Here is a 20,660-nt window from a genome sequence, read left to right on the forward strand (position 1 = left end):
CAGATGGTGTGCGCCCCCGTAAAGCTTCCCGCGCGCTCAGTCGGGGGAAAAAAAGCAGCGGCACAGACAAAATCAGCCATACTTTTCCAAAGGTAAACACTTACTTTTGTTAAATACAGTAGACATTTTTGTCACTTATGACTTATTAATAGCTTGTGTGTAGGTAAACGTGATACAGGGCTATTTATTTTTGATTAAATTTTGACTCTTTAAACCGATGTAGCATTGCTAACCTTGAATTTTGACGTCGTTCTGCTCTCTGTGGTGTAAATAGCATTAGCATTAGCACCTTCGAGAGCGTTTTAAACATCTTAAAACTGCTAGCTCGCTAAAGTCAGACTTATTATGTTTCCTCATAGTAATTATTTTATATTTCTGGCTCATTTAGGCTCATTTTCTGAACGTGAGAAGGATGTTTGTCTGTAATGAGTTCCTCTGAAACCTTAACTTGTACCATGTGTGATATAGTGTTAGCTAATTATGTCATTAAATGACCATAATTGTGTGTATAAAGGGAGGAAATATAAATGTAAATATGACAAGAGACTGCATAAATCCTGAACCCCAAAGACATTCAAAGAACTTGATTGTTACTAATACTCAAAAAATGCAAGTTTCTCCAAGAATGAGTATTATATAATAGATTCACTCATTATTTTAACTAAATTTTACATTCATAAAATAATATTTTAAAGAAATCAGAATTAGATATATATCTTAAATCAATATCTAACTCAAAATATGTAATAAAAAACTAACCATAACTACTATGTTAATCCTATAGCTTTATTGTAAAAATAGTTAGGTAAACCCCCGTTTGTGTTCATGCTTGTGTCTATTTTATTTTATTTCCTGTCTGGGTTTGTTCCTACTTGTGTCAGTATTTTTATTTTATACATTTTTAGATTGAACACTGAGTTTTGTCCACAAAACTGTTAACAAAAAGTAAAAACTAAATAAAAAAATAAATTAAATAAAATCCTTAATCCAAACTCCAAAGATATTTGGGCAATAAAATTTCCATCAAAGAACACGATTTGATACTATTTCTCAAAAATTTCTCCAAGACTGAACAGTAACTTATTAGGTTAGCTCCTGTGTGTTCATATTTGTGTCTATTTCATTGGATTTTTGTCTGTCTGGCTTGTACCCACTTGTGTCATTATTTTGATTTTTGACCACTGAATTTACTTTCTTCAAAACTGTTAATTAAAAGTTGTTTTTTTAATCTTTCACAGGATAAACTGGTCCATTTCACTTTTTTTCTGTTGCACAACCTGTACATCCTGTTTATCCTGTTCTCAAAATGCCACGCATTGAGAATGACATCAAGCTGGACTTTAAGGATGTGCTCCTCCGTCCAAAGCGCAGCACACTCAAGTCAAGGAGTGAGGTAGGTGTCCAGCTGTGGATTTTTTTTTCCACATTACACCCCACTGACCTAAATACAGATGTTTCCATTATCTGAACCTTTAGGTATCCCTGTGAAGGATATCTGAGCATCCATTTGGGAGTTATTAAAGTGGAGAAAACTATCAGCCCTCATTCACATTTTACCATCTGGTGGTTAGAAATTTCAAGCCCTTTAGCCACAAACCTACATCTGTAAAATAAAGACTCCTGCTGCCCTGTGACTGCAGTAACATATTATGAATAACTGCCAAAGTATTTTTTTGCTAGTTAGAGCAAATCTGTTTAAGTATTAAGTTCAGTATTTATAGTGGCTGTTTTAACATATGGAAGAGCCGAAGCCAGTAATATTCAGCTAACAGCTCGTGGGCCAAATCTGGCTCACGATAGGGTGCTGGGTGGCCCCAAAACCATTTTCTAATTCACAATAAAAATAAATCGATTCACACTGGGAATTGTTTTTGTACTTTTAGCATGAAAAAGGTACCAGAGTGAATTCAAAAGCATCAAAATAAAACTTGGTTGTCAGAAAAAGTGCCAGTGGACAATGTGGACAGAGGTCCTATCTAAGCCCCTTGTGTCCTCAAATACTATAAACATCTTAAAATACAAGAAATGTCTTAAAATCCTAGAAACATCCTTGAAATACTCTAAAATCATAGAACCGGCTTAAAATCTGAGAAATGTCTTAAAATTCTAAAAATCCGAGAAATGTTTAAAAAATCTGAGAAATCTTAAGATTGTCCCAAAATCCTAGAAACTTATGGGGCTGCTGCGACTGGCCCCTGGCCTCCTGAGTTGAGTCTCCCTGTCGTAGTCCATTTAGACTATAAGGTGTCTCAGTTGTTCTTTTTCCTTTTGTAAAGATCAAAAATCCTGATCTACCTGTATCCTGACATAGAAATAACAGTAAATATAACATAACATAACAGTAGCATAGTCCACGACTATAAACTATTCAAACATATTAAAAACTGTTGTGCAAACTTAAATAACATAAGAACTTATGTAGCATGTCATATCAACTGATACATCAAATATAAATGTGTGTTTCTAATGTCTTAATGTTCATTCCTGTCACAGGTAGACCTGTTGAGGAGCTACACTTTCAGGAACTCCAAGGGCAGCTACAGAGGGATCCCCATCATCGCTGCAAACATGGACACAGTCGGGACCTTTGAGATGGCCCTGGCTTTGCACAAAGTAGGTCGTGCATTACACAGGATGAGCATAAATCGCTTATTATTCACAAATAGTTTCACAGAGCACATAGAGTTAATTATATGTTGTTGGATGTTGTCGGAGGCAGTTAAAACAGAGAAGCTAAATTTAATCGTTGCATTAAATAAACACTATGATCAGAATATACATGTATAGTACTTTTCAGAAAAACAAAACACAGTTCATTCATACAACACAGTACAACCGAAATCTCCACCACCACCACCACACACATATACACAAGCACATGAATAAAAAGCCAGACTTTGTATATTACTACTACTAACACTACAACATAATAAAGGTTTCAAAAACATGCATTTTCCACTCACTGTAGTGTCTGTGTAAGCAGTCCAACACATTAGCACGACAAAAATGTGCTAAAATAAATGTAAAGCGCATTAACACAATTATACATATGCATAAAAAAGCCCTCAGCACGCGCGCACTCACCGTGAGTGCGCCCGCAAAGTCCACGAGTCTGCAAGTACGGTGAAGTCCAGATCGAGTCATTGCTAAATTATGTCACTCATTGCTCTGTCTTTCTTTTTCTCTCCCTTTAGTTCACTCTCTTCACCGCAATTCACAAACATTACTCCGTGGATGACTGGTCGGAGTTTGCAAAAAAGAATCCTGAATGCCTGGAGGTAAACAAAAGTGTTAATTATCATTTAACTCTTTTTGTCAGGGAGTTTATTAATGGTTATGTTTACTGTAACACAAGTCGTTTCTCTCCCAGAATGTAGCCGTCAGCACAGGGACCGGGGAAGGGGACTTTGACAAGATTTCAGCCATCTTGGCGGCGGTGCCAAAGCTGCAGTATATCTGCGTCGACGTGGCCAACGGCTACTCCGAACACTTTGTTCACTTTGTCAAAGACGTCAGGGAGAAGTTCCCCTCTCACACTATAATGGTCAGTTGATGCACGTGGGGCTGAAAAGGGAAAATGTATTTTCTTTGATAAGTAATCAATAAAACAAAATACTATTTTTATTTTGCTCAGGCAGGAAACGTGGTGACGGGAGAGATGGTGGAGGAGCTGATCCTGGCTGGCGCTGACATCATCAAAGTAGGAATTGGACCAGGTAAAAACACATTTCTGCATGTTATTAATACTATTTGATAAACTTTTCTGTATCTGCTGTGTAGCAACTCCCATTTATTTGGCACACTCAGATCAAAAAGACCACAAACAGTTCTTGCATGTGCTGTTCCCAGTTCGCAAATCATTGAGTGCAGACCTGAAATCTGTCGAGTCATCTGTCGCCCTCGTGTCTTCCTCTACAGGCTCTGTGTGTACCACCCGTAAGAAGACGGGGGTGGGGTACCCGCAGCTCAGCGCTGTGATCGAGTGCGCGGACGCAGCCCACGGTTTGGGCGGCCACATCATCTCTGTGAGTGTCTCTCTTCTCTGATAATTTGGGGAGTTAATGATCATTTCCACATGGTTTTCATTGTTCAGCCACATAAAATTAAGGTTGAGCAGGTGCCTGTGCGCAACACCGAACTCCCCGTGCTCTCCTCTCTTCCCACGGTCAGTGTGTTTTGTCAGATGTGTATTTCAGCCTGAGAATGTGTTATCTCGTGTCCAGAGCGTACGTGCAGCTCTGATAACCACACGGTCACACTCATAACATTGTGTTTTGTCTTCTCTTCTTTTACACACAGGATGGGGGATGTACTTGTCCCGGAGACGTCTCAAAGGCTTTTGGTAGATTTTAGTGTTTTTTTTTTAAACTGCACTCAAATTCCAACCACAGTGAGACTTCTTTCTGTTAAAACAAGCTCCTCTCTTTGCTGTCAGGCGCTGGAGCGGACTTTGTGATGCTGGGCGGTATGCTCGCCGGCCACTCAGAAAGCGGGGGAGAGGTTATTGAGAAAAACGGCAAGAAATACAAGCTGTTCTATGGAATGAGCTCCGACACTGCGATGAAGAAGCATTCAGGGGGCGTGGCTGAGTACAGGTGAGAGTTGTTTTGGTGTGTAAGTGGGAAAAAATGTCCATCTTTCTCATGTGTTTGTGGTCTATGTTGCTTACTCCTTTGAGGGAAATCGCGGTTTGTTTATCACCTTCAGAGCGTCAGAGGGGAAGACAGTCGAAGTTCCTTACAAAGGTCCAGTAGAGGTGACAATACGAGACGTCCTGGGCGGGGTCCGCTCCACCTGCACCTACGTCGGGGCAGGAAAACTGAAGGAGCTGAGCCGCAGGACCACCTTCATCAGGGTCACCCAACAGCTCAACACCGTCTTCGGCAACGACAGCTGAGCGTGCAGCTGGATCCCGCTTCAGATCGAAGGATAAGTCCGCAACACTGCCTGTCTGACACACAGATGCTGTTTGTGCGTTGACATAATACTCAAATACTGTCATTTTATCACCCCAATTAGTTGTTTTCTTTGCATAAGCTACGGTTCAATGCAATTTTAGTATATTGGGTTTTCTGAATGTTACTTATTTTCATAAAATCTCCGAAGTGTTTCAGGGGCCCGAGTGTTTATAGACGGTAAGATGAAAGCCTCAGCAGTCAGCTCTCTGCGTGTCTGCTGTCTTCTTATTCCAATTCAAGGTCTTTAGTTGTTCTTTTTATGCAAATCTGTTGTAGATATAAACAAAATCTACAACGCGCCTGCTCGTGCCGAGATCATACTGCAAGCCTTCCTCACACATGCACACTTAAAGCACACGTCTTAAATGATTTAGAAAGTCCTTAATATGAATGCAGCGAACTGAAGTGTTTTTAGAAATTCAATCATTCCATCTCTCCAAGTTTTGCACTTTAATTATCTGTAATTTGAGATTTAAAGGGAAACCTAACTATTTCTCAACCTGGACCCTATTTTTTTTTTTTTTTTTTGTATCTAAGTGTCAACAATTTTTGAAGTTTTGAGAGAGAGAACTGCAGTTGCACAACAAAACAAGCTGCAATTTAATTCATTTGGACAAATTTATGTCATTTCAAAGTGCTTGTTTTTGCCACTTTCAGGTTCATATTGTTATTAATAGTTCCTGAAAACCCGTGACAAAGATCTTTACAGAAACAAAAAAGTGGTCATGGCTGGATATTTAGCTGATTTCAACTATGTGGAAAAGTGGGTTGAACTTATGTTGTGATGTCGAGTGTAGGGATACGGCCAAAACCAACATCAGTATTTTGTTGGTTTTAAGTCAACCAAATTTCATTGTCCTGCGGTTGTCTCATGCCAGCTATGTCAAGTTGACATAGAATAACAACATTTAGACAATAGCTATAAAGAACGAAAGATCTGCAAAATAAAACCTAACACCCACACAAGTTCCGACATTGTTAGAAATTTCAAATATAGTCAACCCTATTTTCATTCCAACCAAGCTTTTACATCTCCCTTTCAGTTTTTATTTATGAAGCCCAGTATCACAAATCACAATTTGCCTCAGAGAGCTCGACAGCATGTGACGTCCCTCTGTCCTCCCTCAGAGCAGACAAGGAAAAACTTCCCCCCAAAAAACCCTTTAACAGGGAAAAATGGTAGAAACCTCAAGTAGAATGACTGACATCTCTCCGATGTAAGAACTCATCTCTCTCCATCATATCTGTTGCCAGCTGGGTTGCTTAGACACCATAACGAACAGACTGGATTAGCGAAAGGTTTTAAAAAATTCACTCATTTCAAAAATTGTTGTTCCCTTTAAGCACGCGGACACAAAAACATGGGAAAATAGGGTCCAGGTTGAAAAAATACAAAAGTATCCTATAAAGAGTCTAACATTTAGTTTCCTTAATTGTTCATTAGATATGTTTTGAAACCTCAGAGTCATACACAAGTTGAAGCTGTTTTTTCTTTTTAAATAGTAGGTGAATTAGATTTTTGGAGAATTTATATATGGACCAGGACATGGTAAATGATTACATTACTAGAGCACATGCAGTACATAGCAATAAAGTGCTGTGTTATGTAATTTAAAGATATATGCAGCTTTTCTGGTGTTTGGCTCTGGCTGCTCCTGATAAGTACCAAAACTTGTGTTTGTCTTATGTAAGTGATGTGCACAATGAAGTAATGTATGATTTATTACAGCCTTTATATGAGGGGTTTTAAATGATGAGTATTGGTTAAGGTTTCACTTTACACATTATCTGTAGTTTGTCCATCTCAAGCGGTTTTTTAACAGATCTGTGTTGTTTTATTTTCTTACTGTCACTGATATACAAATGGCAAAATTTAAAATATAATGCAGTTTCTAAATTCACTTGTTTTAATCAGTCAATAAAAACATTCCATATTGTAAATTTTTACTGGTTTTATTGTTAATCAGATCAATTACAATACAAGCTCTGTACATTGTGAGTGCAATGACGCCTCACGACCAGCAGGTGGAGACAAACACCATCAACTGGCTGCCAGACAGTACAAACATTTCAAGAAACATGACCAAAAAAACATAATAACGTATTTTTATGAATTATAAGCGACTCTCAAAACAAAATCACCAACATGAAAAGATATTTAGCTCAAAATGTTACATTTCTTATAGTAGCTAAATTATGTTTGGTACACTAAACACAATAACAGCATTGACTTATCACAGATTTTTGCATTCAAAGCATTATATTTTCATTTTGAAAGCAACTTAACATTAATCAATAATATTTATACTGATTAAATGAAAGCAAAAGATGTCATTACTGTAGATATTTGTAGCCGTGCATTTCTTAGCTTTGTGTAATGTTTAGCTATGATCAGCAGGATCCCAGCCGTTACTGGAGTTCACAAACCACCTCTGTGATGGTTATGTCACCAACATAAGCTCCACAGGAACAAGTGTCCTGGTGAGAGTAGCATTGTCTTCCATTCTTGTATACATACAGTCCTGTCTTGTCTTTGTAGTTTGTCTCCCCACAGGAGCACCTCCAACTGCTGGAGGGGGTAATTTGGGCATTTTCCTTTGCTACTTGAACAAAGGGGGTCAGGTCCTGAGTGTTGTGACTTATCTTTATTGTGATTATTTCTTCCCTCTGGTACTGTCCGGTTCTCCTGAAGAAGGACAGCGAAGAAGTCTCGAAGTCCCAAAACACCTCCACCACTTTGGGTCGTGGTAGGGCCTCATCTTCATTTTTGCCCTGTTGTGGGATTAATGCTGAAGAAACCTTGCGTTTCTTCTTCTTTGTTTCGGCCGTGTCATTTTTCTGCCACAGAAACCATCCATCTACACTTCCTGATGTGGCAGAACAATCAACATAGTCAGTTCTGAGGGAGCTGAGCTGGTTGCCTTTGCAGGACAGACCATAGGTGTCTCCAAGCATCAAGTCAAATGCAGACTGTTTGTCACATACACCAATGGTCCAATCATAGTCTTGGGAAAGACTGACTACCCACCTCTGAAACTTAGGAGGTGACCGAGTACTACGGATTAGGAGAGTGGCAGAGCACTGACCGAGCAAACCACTGTAGAAAACCTTCCTCCTGTCTTTGGACAGCGCCATGCCGGGGCCAAATCTCCATGGCTCAAACATCAGGTCTGAACTTGTATTGACAAGCTCCTGATGGTTTTCTGGGTCAACCAGAGTCAACAGGGATCCCAAGAAGTGGCCTGCTTGCTTCACTATCTTTTCACCAGTCTGTCTTATCTCCAGTGCCAGCTTGTCCCGCTCAGTGCCAGGCTCCAACCTTTTCCTCAGATCCACAGCCTTGGCTTTCTCCACATCTTGATGCACCTGAGAATACATCTGCAGGAACCTGAAGGTGTCCTTCTCCTTCTGTGCTGCTTGGATGCTGCTCTTGCTGCTATTGATGGACACCACACGAGCAGAGACTGAACTCTGGACACTGGTCAGTGCAGTGTCTCGCAGGTTAGTCACAGCCCCAATGAGACTCACAAGAGCGAGCCAGCTTCTCCTTTTCACGTTTCTCCCACTTTTCCAGACTCACATTTTCATCATCAGTTTTCACTTGTAAGTCTTCGTGCTCAGCGCTGAGCTTCTCCAGGAGCTCTTTGTGGGCTGTGGGGAACGTCTTCATGTTGTGCAGGCGGTGCTGGCCCTCAATGGCGCAGGAAACACAAACACAGACCATGTCATCCATGCAGTAGTACTCGAGGAGTTTGCCGTGCTGGGGGCATTTAGTGGTGCTGTATGAGGCCATAGGCTCGGTCAGAGGATGAGTTTGCAGCATCACAGGAGTGGTCAGGTGGGTCTGGAGGTGCTGGACGCACAAGGACATCTCACACTTCATGCAGGTCTTCCGTGCCCGTTTCCTGTCCTCCTCTGTGCACATGTCGCAGTAGACAATTTGGCGGGTCTTTAGTAGATTGTCAGACATGTTTTCAAAAGCAGGAAGTCCTGTTAAAAAATGTTTTGAAAATGATTTCCTATTGAAAGTCCTCAGGATCCTTCTTGTTGTTCCTGTTGCTCAGTCTCCTTGGTTGTCTCTGTTTTGGTAGAAAACTGCAAATGAAATCTGATTTTCTAAATGTAGTTTTCTTGTTTCTGGTCTCTCGGTGTGGTGTGAATACTCTGCCACAGCAGCACTGCGCAACAGTTTCAATTTCTGCTAAACCAAACATTCAGGAGGTGGAGTCAGACAGATGTGGGTGCAGCCACTGTGTTAGATTTGCTTAGGCTGTAGGGTAAGTTTCGTTTCCTGTATCAGAAATGAGCAACTCAGCTGGGACTGAGAATTTGATCAGAACTTGCCCACGCATGAGGGGTTTTAAATGATGAGTATTGGTTAAGGTTTCACTTTACACATTATCTGTAGTTTGTCCATTTCAAGCGTTTTTTTAACAGATCTGTGTTGTATGATGTGATGTGAAATGTGAAAATGTAAATGTTTGAGCTGTAGAAAACAACTCAGCGGTCCGTTACAGGAGTTCGCAAAGCACCTCTGTGATGCACAGGGCGCCGATAACTTCTCCACAAGTACATTTGGCCTGCAAAGACTTTTTGAAAGTGTAACCTCCGTGATAGTATGCATCATTGGTCTCATTGTAGACCCTCCCACACGAGCATTTCCAGTGTTTCTGGTACTGTGGTTGAGATGGAAATGAATCAGCTCCATGTCTGCTTGTGCTTGGCTTATTTGAGCTCGTTTGTGATTCTTCCACCTCCAAGCACACAAAAGGAATTAGGCCCCGAAAGATGGAGGTGATGGTTATTGTGTCTATTTTCGTTCTCTGGTTCTGGCCGATCACGCTGAAGAACATTAATGAGTCTGGAAAGCGCCATACCACTTCCACTTTCTGCGGTCGCTCGATTTGTTTTGCCACAGTGTTACCTGGAAGGTCGATCGGCTGAAGGAACGTCATTGGCCGCGTCGCAGTGATCCGCTTCCTTGGCTTATTAAAAGATCTAGATGAATATACAGCCTCTATATACTCTGTTATGACAGAGCGGAGCTGGTTACCTTTGCAGCACAGTCCATAGACGTCTCCATCTTTCAGGTCCTTCGCATATTTTTGGTCGCACACACCAATGGTCCAGTCACAGTGTTTGGAGAGGCCGATCACCCATCTGCAACAGTCAGGAAAAGGCTGTTTACTTTCAATGGGAAACATGTAGGCAGAACTTTTCCCCAGCCCACTGCTGTAGAAAACCTTCTTCTTGTCTCTGGACAAGGAAATGCCGGGGCCCAAACTCCGTGGATCAAAGGTCAGGTCCAAAAAAGTATCATCAAGCTTCTGGTGGTTTTCTGGGTCAACCAGGGTCAACAGGGATTCCAAGAAGTGGCCTGCTTGCTTCACTATCTTTTCACCAGTCTGTCTTATCTCCTGAACCAGCTTGTCCCGCTCAGTGCCAGGCTCCAACCCTTTCCTCAGATCCGCAGCCTTGGCCTTCTCTATATCCTGATGCACCTGAGAATACATCTGCAGGAACCTGAAGGTGTCCTTCTCCTTCTGTGCTGCTTGGATGCTGCTCTTGCTGCTATTGATGGACACCACACGAGCAGAGACTGAACTCTGGACACTGGTCAGTGCAGTGTCTCGCAGGTTAGTCACAGCCCCAATGAGACTCACACTAGAGCGAGCCAGCTTCTTTCTTTCACTCTTCTCCCACTTTTCCAGATTCAAAGTCTCATCATCAGTTTTCACCTGTAAGTCCTGCTGCTCAGCGCTGAGCTTCTCCAGGAGCTCTTTGTGGGCTGTGGGGAACGTCTTCATGTTGTGCAGGCGGTGCTGGCCCTCAATGGCGCAGGAAACACAAACACAGACCATGTCATCCATGCAGTAGTACTCAAGGGGTTTGCCATGCTGGGGGCATTTAGTGGTTCCTCCTAATCCTGCATCCCCTGAGGCCGTCGGCTCAGTCAGAGGATGAGTTTGCAGGTACACAGGAGTGGTCAGGTGGGTCTGGAGGTGCTGGACGCACATGGAGATCTCACACTTCGTGCAGGTCTTCTGTGCCGGTTTCCTGTCCTCCTCTGGGCACACGTCGCAGAACACAACTTGTCGGTTCTTTTGCAGATTGCCAGACATGTTTTCAGGAGCAAAAATATCTTGAAATCAATCGCTTTTGTGTTTCTGTCAAATAAACTCCTCAGGTTGTTCTTGTAAACAAAAGATGAGTCGGAATTTAATGTTTGGAAATGGCCTCGAATTAGCTGTTTGCCTGTCGCTGGTCCCTCAGAGACTGCTGCGATAGCTTGAGGTGCTCACCAGCAGTTTCATTTCCTAAAAAAAAAAACTGCAGGATGATTGTGTCACTCGCTCCCCTTTACTGCTCATAAAAAGCCTTATCTTACCTTATCATTCAATAAAGTTTAATCATTTACAACAGATAAAATCCACACCCAGCTCAAATAATTAACTGGGTGTAGAGCTTAGCTTTTGCACAAACTGTTTTAGAGGGGTTAGGGACTGTTCATTATTTATGAGGCAGTGGTGAAAAACGGGGAAGGCATGTCGAATCATTTTTAAGCACTTAAGAGGGATTTATGTTTTTAAATTTAAAGGGAAATAAATTAAAAATATTAATTTTAAATATGATCTGAGCCCCCAAACCTGTTTAAAAATTGCCATTTATCATAGCAAGAAACTGTAAAAACAGACATAATCATCCGATTTTTTTCAAATTTCAGATTAATGGACATTTCTCAGGTTTTAGGCCGTTTCTAAGATTTTAGGAGATATCTAGGATTTTTGGACATAGCCTATCTAGGCTTTTAGGCAATTTCTAATAATTTATGGTGTTTCCAGAATTACAGGACATTTCTAGGATTTTAAGATAAAATAAGATAAACATTTATTAGCCCCACAGTGGGGAGATTTGCAGTGTTACAGCAGCTGTGAGGTATACAGGATTAGCAGTAACCGAACAATAGTAAAAAGTAATTACAAATATAAAAATATTGAATAATAAAAAAATAAGGTGCAAGAATAGAAACATAAAGTTACAAGGTGCCAACAGCTCAACAATCTAGAAATATATATATTTACTGTATATATATAAAATATATTTAAAAACAATGTATGTGCATAAATTGCACTTGGACATATCTAGGCTTTTAGGCAATTTCCAAGATTTTAGAATTTCTCTAAAATTACATGACATTTCTTGGATTTTAGGACATATCTAGAATTTGGGGTCATTTATATGATTTTAGGAAATGTCTAGAACTGTAGGATATATGTAGGATTTTATGACATCTCTCGGCTTTTCGGCAGTTTCTGAGATATTAGGATGTTTCTAGGATATTAGAACATTTCTAGGATTTGGGGACATTTGGTCCTTTTTTTAAAAAAATAAACAAGCTCTATTTGATGCTGTTTTATGTATTCTGGCTGTTGTTTTATCCGGATGCACTGGACGGTTTTACTGGATGGACTGAACCATTTCAGTTCAACATCCTCCTCATACACACTGAAAGACATTTTTGTGCATCTAAAGGTAAGATCCTCAAAATATTCATTAACCTTAATTTAAGTCAGTGAGCGTTTCAGTGTTTTCTTGATATTACCGAAGAAAAGACTAAAACTAAAGTTGGCTAAATTTACTCTATCATAACAGTTAGCATACTTAGCAAGATAACGTTATGTTCGCGCTAACGTTTAATAGCTAACGTTACCGTGAATGCTAACAGAGTTACCGGTACAGACGCGGATCAATCGATCAGGTGTGGTAATCAATATCTTTTTAAGGTTACCATATGTTTACAAAAGCTGGGTTATCCATGTAAGACTAACGGAAATGGAGACAAAGCACGTCAAATTTTAGCGCGAATTTAGCCAGCTAGCTAAAGTTAGCTTAATTTGAACATTAATCTAAATAAAGCCAATAAAAAGTAGAGTTAATGGTCTAAATCTGATGTAATTTGGTAAGCGATTTAGCAAGTTGACTTGAAATTAACACTTAATATTTGAGTTGATTGACTTTTATTTCATTTGCAGCATTACAACATTAAGTAAAAGCATTTAACATTTCAGTTTAGGTTAAATCAGTGTCTGCAGCACATTAACCCTTTTATCATAAACATTATGATGCCAGCTGGTTAAAAAAATGTATTTTTTTGGTCATAAAATAGATAAAGTAAAAATAATACATATAATATATTTGTTTCTTAAAGCAACACTGTGCCATGTTGGTAAGAAATGGAAAAAAAAGTGGAAATCTTACAATTTTAATAAAATGACCGTATTGGAAATATTCAAAATTATTAAACCTATACATATATGTCGGGATTTATCGCAGAAAATCATGGAATTTTCCAAAAGCTTGACACTTTTTACATTTTTTATGTTGTTTTTGACTTGGATAATTTTTGTTTGTGGATAAAAAATAGTAGCATTTAGAATTTTAAAAAACTGTAGAAAAATATGTGATAAATGAATATCCTCTTACAGTAATTGTTGTCATAAATAGCAATAAGAAGGATTAAAGTGAGTTAAATGGTTACTTTATGTAGAAATAAGGGAACTGGGATGGTTTATATTTTGGTATCGTTACGTGTGTTTTATGTTTGTGTTTTGGGATATTATTATTTATTAGTTTAATGATTGTGGTCATTGGGAGAGCTGGATCACATGGATATGGGCAGTTACATTCATAATCTAAATGAGTATCTGCTTTTCACCTGTGTCAGGATGATGGTAAGAGAGGGTGAAGTGGGTCGCCGTAATTTTTGTTGGCTGCACTTTTTCTTGATCGCTGTGATTATTTTGGCTAAGTTTTGATAAGTTGATTCCTTTTCATTATTACATTTTTTGAACATTTTGAACGTTTTGTACAACAGACCAGGCCCAGCCTCAGCCTCTCAGCAACTTTTATTTTGTTCCCGTAGTCGCTACACTCCAGGTTTTTAGATTTGGGGTGTCTTAACCCCTTCTGTTTGCTCTTTTCAGGAGTCATTCTCACAGATGAGAAAGATGATGCAAAAAGCGAGATGCGAATTCCCCGAGTTCAGGCAAAACACCCCTGACCCCCCCGAAGAGACTCTCACAGAAACGAACATGGCCCTGATGGCTTTCAGTCTGAACCAGAACGGTGCTCTGTGTCTCCCCCTGGTCTCTGACGATCAGAGGCTCATATGGGTGCGCTCGAGCGAGATCAACCTAAGGCTGGATGGCGCCGCGGAGCTGGACAAAGCCTTCGACAAGTTCCCATACCTGACAGAGAACCAGACGGCAGCGCTGGCGGAGCGCTGCTCCCTGCACCCGGACCAGGTGAAGGTGTGGTTCATGGGACAGAGGCTCCGATACGGCATCAGCTGGGACTATGAGGACATCAACAACGTTCGGAGGAAGTTCAAGTTGAATTGGGGAAAGGAAGAGCTGCAAAACTGGATGAAGGAAAAGGACAGAGGAGAGGTAAAACAGCCTGCTGGGAAGAAGGTGGAGAAGGTTTTGGAGGAAGAAAGTGCACCTGAGGGAGGGATGATGGGAGAAAATGAGATGGCTAACGAGCAATCGGAAACAAAACCGAAGCTTGAACAACCAGGGAAGAAAGATAAGGACAAGAGGGAAGACGAAGACAAAGGAAAAACTCAGAGTAAGCGGAAAAAGGTGACAGCGTCAGACGAGATGGAAATGAAACGAAAGAAGCGACGGGACGAAGGTGATGTGGAGAGAGCGGGAAGTGAGGAATTTGAGAGGAAAAAATCCACCGGAGAAAGAAAAAAGATCCAAGAGAGGCCTGCGCACACGAGCGTTATGATGCCTGACGAGTCGCTGGGTGGAAGTCCTCTACTCGTCCTCCTGTCTCAAAGTCAAGACTCAGAGCAGCTGAAAAGAGAAGACGCCGTTCCCACGTCCACCTCAGGTACCCTTGAAACAGGAACGGAGGCTAAGCTGGAGGGACACGTGCACGCCGAGTCAAACCACAACGGCGCTGTGACTGATTTTAACCAACTAGAGGAGCTCATGGAAATGCTCGATATCTCTCTTGTTGCAGACGAGTCACTCGGCGTCACCCAGCAGCCGGGTTCACGTGCGGCCGAGGCGTCGACGCCTCCCGCTCGGACGCGCTTAAGCACAAAGACGCAGGCTCAGCTGGCGATGATGAAGGCGGCTTTCTCGCACTGCCAGTATCCAAACGCCGAAGACTACAGCCGACTGGCGAAGATTATCAACATCCCTCGCCACACGTTGGTTCAGTGGTTCGGCGACATGCGCTATTACGTGAAGAAAGTAAAGCCACGCTGGATGACTGAGGAGCAGCACAGCAAGGCGCTGGCTAACGTCAGGTACCAGCAGCACCTGAAAGCGCTGGTGAAGACAAAGCTACGCGTGGCGAGCAGTGAGGGCGCCGAAAAACCAGCCTGGCAGACGTTGCTTGAAATGAGTGAGAACTGTTGAAAGTCTGCCTCCAGTGGAGAAATGATGCCGCAGTCCGCGTCGTCATATCCACCTGAGGGCAATAACCACGAATCGTCTCTTCACGTTTGAAAAGATGCATCACGCAGTTAAGTGACGTTTTAAACTTTAAGACCGTTTTTTTTAAAAGGTTAAGCGACATTGTCGTTGAAATGTTTCTTAACGTGTTTTTTAACACAAAACATACTTATCTGTTGCGCGTATGAAGTTTTACGCTGATGGTTTTATTGTTTTTCAAGTACGACGCATTCGTTGTGAACAGTTCCGGCAAATCGTTCAAAAATAAGTGACAACTTGTTTCTCGACACTGTTATGTTTAATATTGACTTGTTATCACCTTTAATCTCAGAGCCACTGCCAACTAGTATTGTCAAAAATACCGATTCATCAATATGTATCGATTCTGAATATTTAATATAGTTGTAATACTCATTTTCCACAGTATTGATTCATCAGTACCAGCTGCAAAGCCTTGCTGTCTCATTACTGTTTCTAACAGTCGTTCTGCTGTTCTCTGCTGTTAAAGTTAAGAATTAAATGTTTTTGCCCTCAATCTTAAATATCCCTGTGGTTTTGAAAATGGTATCAAATATCGATATTTTTTAAGAAACTTACTGTATATTCCACTAACAAGATGACACTACTGCAAATGCAAAATTCACACAAAATTAACAAAAATAAAGTATATTCTTTGAGTATTATGAAGAATATATTGCACAATAACCCTATAAAACTTAAGACATTTTCTAGCACTCAATCGTTACCATTATTTTTTGTCTGTTCATAACCTGAAAAGTCAAGATATTTAAGGGAGAATAAGGTACACAGTCATACAATCACCCCGCATAAGACTATTGCTGTTAACATTTACAGATACCACCTTAACAGATGGTTCTGCCAAAAAAGCCCTTTTCTTTAAGAGTAATATCCCAGAAACAGCCAGAGTTTGCTGTTTGCAAACCCACCAGACTCCTTATAAATAAAAAGTAATTTTAGCGTGCATGGAGCCAGCATATTCTCACATCTCACCGGCTGAATTGAGGCTTTATGTCAATCAAGCCAGAGTTTGTGATTGTTGGAACAGCAGAAAGACGAACCAAGACGGGTCTTTGTGAGTTTTATTTTGTTTCTGATAAATTTGAATGAAGTGTTTTTAGGATTGTAAAATAACTGATTTTTTATATGGAGTCTGGTGGGTTTGACAATAGCAATTTCAGAGCTGATTTTCTATATTCTCTTTAACTTCACTTTCAGTCACTTTGACACAAAAACATTGGAAAACAGAATCCGGGTTTAAAAACACCTTAGTAACCCTTTCAGTCAATGATATCAGATGTTACAGCTGAATATGTATCTCTCGGGCCCGTCAGTTCCAGCTGGCGCTGTACTCTGTCCGCTGTGGCTGCCAAAGATCAGCGCCTTCGATAATGCGTCGAATCATGGAGGCGGAAGTGATAAGCAGGTGTCCGGCGGCATGTAGGAGGGTGGAGGCTACACGCAGGGCTTCTCTGAAAAACAAGATAAATTCTCATCAGCGTGATTTTTTATGCTCCATTAAAGCCTACTCAAGTCACATCAAATGATTCATTTTTGTCGCTGTCATTTTGGCATTTGAAAAAGCTTATTGCGATTTATTTTCTTATGCGACGTCACAAAACAGCATCTTTTTTCTTTTTGAAAATAATTTTGAGTTTGGGTTTTTTTCCCTCTTTTTTATGATTTTGATTAGATTTTTTTTAAAATAATTTTGATTTTTTTTTAATTATGTAATGTATTTTTTTTTTTTTAAATATGTTTATTAATTACAAATCAACCTCATACCTTTTTTTTCTATTTTTTCAATAATTTGGGAGGTCGTCTATTTTTTTTTAAAGCAGTTCTTTGGATGAGTTTGTTTTGGGTTTTTTTAAAAAAGATTTTTCTGCATTTGGTACTACTTGTAATAGAGTATTTTCACAGCGTGAAAAGTAAGTAAAGGAGCTGAATATTTCATCCACCTCTGCTCTGAGGGGTGTATTTTCCCCCTGCTGAATGGTTAATCCCTCTTTTGTGCTGACCTCTCCCCTCCTGACTTACCTGAGGACTTTCTTGGGCCCCAGACACTGAAAGTTGGCGCTCACAGAGTACAGACCCTGAAACGTGGCCTTCACACTCAGCGAGCCAAAGACGTCTTTTGGGCTCATCCTGTAGAGGTCAAAGGTGACACGTGCGATGTCTCTCCCGGTCCGAGGCTTGTCGCGGTCTTGAGACCTGGACACGACCGCACCCTGGGAGATCAGAGACGGCATCTTATTACACACACACATCTGAGGCGATATAATGATAACATTTAACCTCTGCGGTCAAACACACCGGCTGTGGTCTCCACGTCTGTCCAGGCTCCAGGGCCATGAGCGTGGTGTTGTCAGGCAGCGTCATGAGGAACTCGTCGGAGTCCACCTCCGTGCCGTCCTCCTCACAAACCAGAGACAGAGACAGTGCAGACAGGGACAGCAGCAGGGCCTGGCACACCTACGACAGATTCACATAACTTTGGATTTATGTGCACAAGCGCAACCGTTTCCAATGTTTTTTAAGACTAGGACCCCTTACAAGAGTGTGTATCAAGACCCCTCATGTTTGTCCATTTAACAGACATTGTAAGCACACGCTTGACTTTTTTTGTGATCAAATTGCTTTTCTAAAAATTTTGCAAAGCCCAATTAGATTTTATGTTTTGATACGATGCTTTTTAAGTATTTTGATTATACTGCAATTCTATTTTTATTCAGCTAAATTGACTTTATTTTCTACAGTCCATTTTAAACAGATTTTTAAAATTTTTATTTGCATTTATTTTTTTTATTTTTTTTATGCTGTTTGTTTATTTTCTGAAATTACTTTTATTTCAATTTTTTAAAAATTAAACAGCATTGACAATTCCTTTTTTTACCATATATTTTATACCATACTTTTATTTATAATTATTTATTTTTGTTTATTTAGAAGTTTAAATATAAGGAAATGTTCATCTAAGTACATACACTCTGTATTTTTTGTATGCCAACATGTCAGAACAAAAAAAATATATCTAAAAAAATGCAAATAAACTAAAAGTATGTCCATTATTTCTGTGTTACAGTCACTCTCACCCTCTCTTTCAGCTCCTCCAGGGTCCCAGCTGTGATGCCCTTCCTGGTCTCCCTGTGGTGACAGCACACTCTGAAGGGCCGCTGTGGAGGGGACCACACTCGCTTGGTCACAGATCTGGACCAGAAAGAGAGGAGATTAAAATCTGGCATTTTTTAACTGCAGACATTTTGATCAGTCATCTATTTAAATCTCTAAAACGTGGGCTAATGGATTGATTTCCTTCAAAAACAAAGAGATGACCTTGAAATAAGCAAGAAATTAGTAAAACATACACAAAAAACACCTCAAAAATCCCAAACAAAAACACCAACAAAAAAACACACAGGAAAGTTAAAAATAAAAATACAAATACAAAAAAAAACAACACAGAAAACAATAACAAAAAAGTGAGATTACCTGAAAAAAAGTGCTTAAAAAGTATAATAATTCTGTAAAATAATTTTAAATATTTAATTTTGATAGTTCAAAGTGTTGTTCTCTTGACATTTTTCCCTAAAACCATTATTTAAAAAAATGAAATATAATTTTCTAAATCTTAAAAAAAATCTTGCCAAGTTGCTCATTGCATTTCCTGCCATGTTTCTGAAAACATCAAAACAATTTTCTCAAGTTTCACAGGATAAAAAACATGTTAAAGGCGTGCGAATGTAGCTCAAGAAAATTAAAATTAAGTGTCCTGGTGAGCTGATACATAAAGTAACAGTATCCTGAAACTGAACAGCAGCTAAATGGAATTCATGCATCTTTAAATGTTATTATTTACATCTGATATAAAATTACATGTACACTGAGTGATTTTTTGAGGCTCCAACAGCCACACAATATTTCGATTGTTGATCAAGTGAATTGTCCACAAGGCAAAGTCAATACAATGTCAACAGGTCAAAACTAATCCTTGACTTACTTGATAAATGTCGATGTTGTGTCCATGCTCGTCAGTCTCCTGTCGTCCCTTCAAACAGACTTATTTTTTCGTAAAGTGTTTTGGTGTCTGACAAAGTCAGTACAGCTCGTGTTTGACCCAGCAGCTGGACTTTGCCCTGAACTTGGTGATTACTCAGATACAGAACAGTACATGGCAAAGTTCATCTCGCCTGTGTGTGTGTGTGTGTGTGTCTGTGTGTGTGAGAGAGAGAGAGAGAGAGAGTGTGTGTGTGTGTGTGTGTGTGTGTGTGTGTGTGTGTGTGTGAGAGACATCCTTGCTGACGAGCAGAGTTTTTACCTTTATATCCTGACTGATAATATACATATGAGGTCAATGCTGTAAAAGATTTTATTCCTGTACTGCAATGTCTTGTTACTTATCAGCTGAAATATTGGCTCGGGTAATTTATCTGTCTTTAGGCTTCTGAGTAAATATCTAATTTTATATTTAAAAATATTTTACTCAAATTGTGGTGAAATATAAGCTCATACCTGTCATACCCCCCCCCAAAAAAAAGACACCTAAAATGATCACAAAAGACAAAAAACTGCCCACCTGAAGCCACAAAATGACATCAGAGGTGCAAAATAACTACAAACAGGGCAAAATAATTAAAAAAGAGACACATAATGACCACAGGAGACACAAAACAACCAAATAATACACAAATTGACCTCAAAGAGACACAAAATATTTACAAAAAGGAACACAAATAACCAAAAACAGACACAAAATGACTACAAAGAGCCACACAGTTACATAACAGAGACACAAAAGAACTACAAATGAGGCAAAGCAACCAAAAAAAGAAACAAAGTAAGTAAAACAAACACAAAACTACCTAAACTAGATTTTTAAAAAATGACTACAAAGAATAACAACTAAAAAGAGACACAAAATAACGGCAATAATAATAATAATAATAATAATAACAACAACAATAATGATAATAATAATAATAATAATAATAATAATAATAATAATAATAATAATAATAATAATAATAATAATAATAATAATAATAATAATAGGTGTATGAAAACTCAGCAAAAAAACGTCTGTCGGAACAGCAACCATTACGTCATATCCTTTAAGCAACTTTGGTGGTGCTTGTTTTGGACATACGAGTGCGCGCGAGGGCGGGGTTTCCTCGTTCGAACCGTAGTCTTTCACTCTGAATCCGCTAAGCAC

At 39.7% G+C, this 20,660-nt stretch overlaps 4 protein-coding genes and 1 pseudogene across 4 annotated transcripts; 2 read left to right on the forward strand and 3 right to left on the reverse strand.

The window, feature by feature from the left end:
- On the forward strand, nucleotides 1-6,899 carry gmpr2 (guanosine monophosphate reductase 2). Its single transcript, XM_042512429.2, has 10 exons — nucleotides 1-92; nucleotides 1,239-1,393; nucleotides 2,494-2,613; nucleotides 3,195-3,278; nucleotides 3,371-3,544; nucleotides 3,635-3,716; nucleotides 3,919-4,025; nucleotides 4,300-4,342; nucleotides 4,436-4,595; nucleotides 4,708-6,899. The coding sequence occupies exons 2-10, from the start codon at nucleotides 1,307-1,309 to the stop codon at nucleotides 4,895-4,897; spliced, it is 1,047 nt and encodes a 348-aa protein (XP_042368363.1). The 5' UTR covers nucleotides 1-92; nucleotides 1,239-1,306; the 3' UTR covers nucleotides 4,898-6,899.
- Nucleotides 6,893-9,407, reverse strand: LOC148185721 (uncharacterized; annotated as a pseudogene).
- Nucleotides 9,408-9,469: 62 nt separating this feature from the next.
- On the reverse strand, nucleotides 9,470-11,256 carry LOC148185722 (uncharacterized). The gene has a single exon (XM_088074066.1). The coding sequence runs from the start codon at nucleotides 11,078-11,080 to the stop codon at nucleotides 9,470-9,472; it is 1,611 nt and encodes a 536-aa protein (XP_087930192.1). The 5' UTR covers nucleotides 11,081-11,256.
- Nucleotides 11,257-12,396: 1,140 nt separating this feature from the next.
- On the forward strand, nucleotides 12,397-15,466 carry homezb (homeobox and leucine zipper encoding b). Its single transcript, XM_088073785.1, has 2 exons — nucleotides 12,397-12,491; nucleotides 13,943-15,466. The coding sequence occupies exons 1-2, from the start codon at nucleotides 12,402-12,404 to the stop codon at nucleotides 15,392-15,394; spliced, it is 1,542 nt and encodes a 513-aa protein (XP_087929911.1). The 5' UTR covers nucleotides 12,397-12,401; the 3' UTR covers nucleotides 15,395-15,466.
- A 240-nt stretch (nucleotides 15,467-15,706) lies between these two features.
- On the reverse strand, nucleotides 15,707-19,603 carry cideb (cell death inducing DFFA like effector b). Its single transcript, XM_042512562.2, has 5 exons — nucleotides 19,449-19,603; nucleotides 18,544-18,658; nucleotides 17,765-17,923; nucleotides 17,489-17,679; nucleotides 15,707-16,920 (listed from the first exon to the last, which is right to left on the reverse strand). Exons 1-5 carry the CDS (start codon nucleotides 19,472-19,474, stop codon nucleotides 16,779-16,781), a joined length of 633 nt encoding a protein of 210 aa, XP_042368496.1. The 5' UTR covers nucleotides 19,475-19,603; the 3' UTR covers nucleotides 15,707-16,778.
- Nucleotides 19,604-20,660: the final 1,057 nt, after the last annotated feature.

The sequence above is a fragment of the Plectropomus leopardus genome, chromosome 23 (genome assembly GCF_026936395.1).
Source record: "Plectropomus leopardus strain MGB_pleo_1.0 chromosome 23, ASM2693639v1, whole genome shotgun sequence".
Taxonomy (NCBI): Eukaryota; Metazoa; Chordata; class Actinopteri; order Perciformes; family Serranidae; genus Plectropomus; species Plectropomus leopardus.

Coding starts and splice junctions, on each gene's coding strand:
- gmpr2 (XM_042512429.2), top strand. CDS start 1,307: ATGCCACGCATTGAGAATGACATCAAGCTGGACTTTAAGGATGTGCTC. Junction 2,614..3,194: donor TGGCCCTGGCTTTGCACAAA/GTAGGTCGTGCA, acceptor CTCTCCCTTTAG/TTCACTCTCTTCACCGCAAT. Junction 4,596..4,707: donor GGGGGCGTGGCTGAGTACAG/GTGAGAGTTGTT, acceptor TATCACCTTCAG/AGCGTCAGAGGGGAAGACAG.
- LOC148185722 (XM_088074066.1), bottom strand. CDS start 11,080: ATGTCTGGCAATCTGCAAAAGAACCGACAAGTTGTGTTCTGCGACGTG.
- cideb (XM_042512562.2), bottom strand. CDS start 19,474: ATGGACACAACATCGACATTTATCAA. Junction 17,924..18,543: donor TGGAGGAGCTGAAAGAGAGG/GTGAGAGTGACT, acceptor AATCTGTCGTAG/GTGTGCCAGGCCCTGCTGCT. Junction 17,680..17,764: donor AGACGTGGAGACCACAGCCG/GTGTGTTTGACC, acceptor CTGATCTCCCAG/GGTGCGGTCGTGTCCAGGTC.
- homezb (XM_088073785.1), top strand. CDS start 12,402: ATGCACTGGACGGTTTTACTGGATGGACTGAACCATTTCAGTTCAACA. Junction 12,492..13,942: donor ACATTTTTGTGCATCTAAAG/GTAAGATCCTCA, acceptor TGCTCTTTTCAG/GAGTCATTCTCACAGATGAG.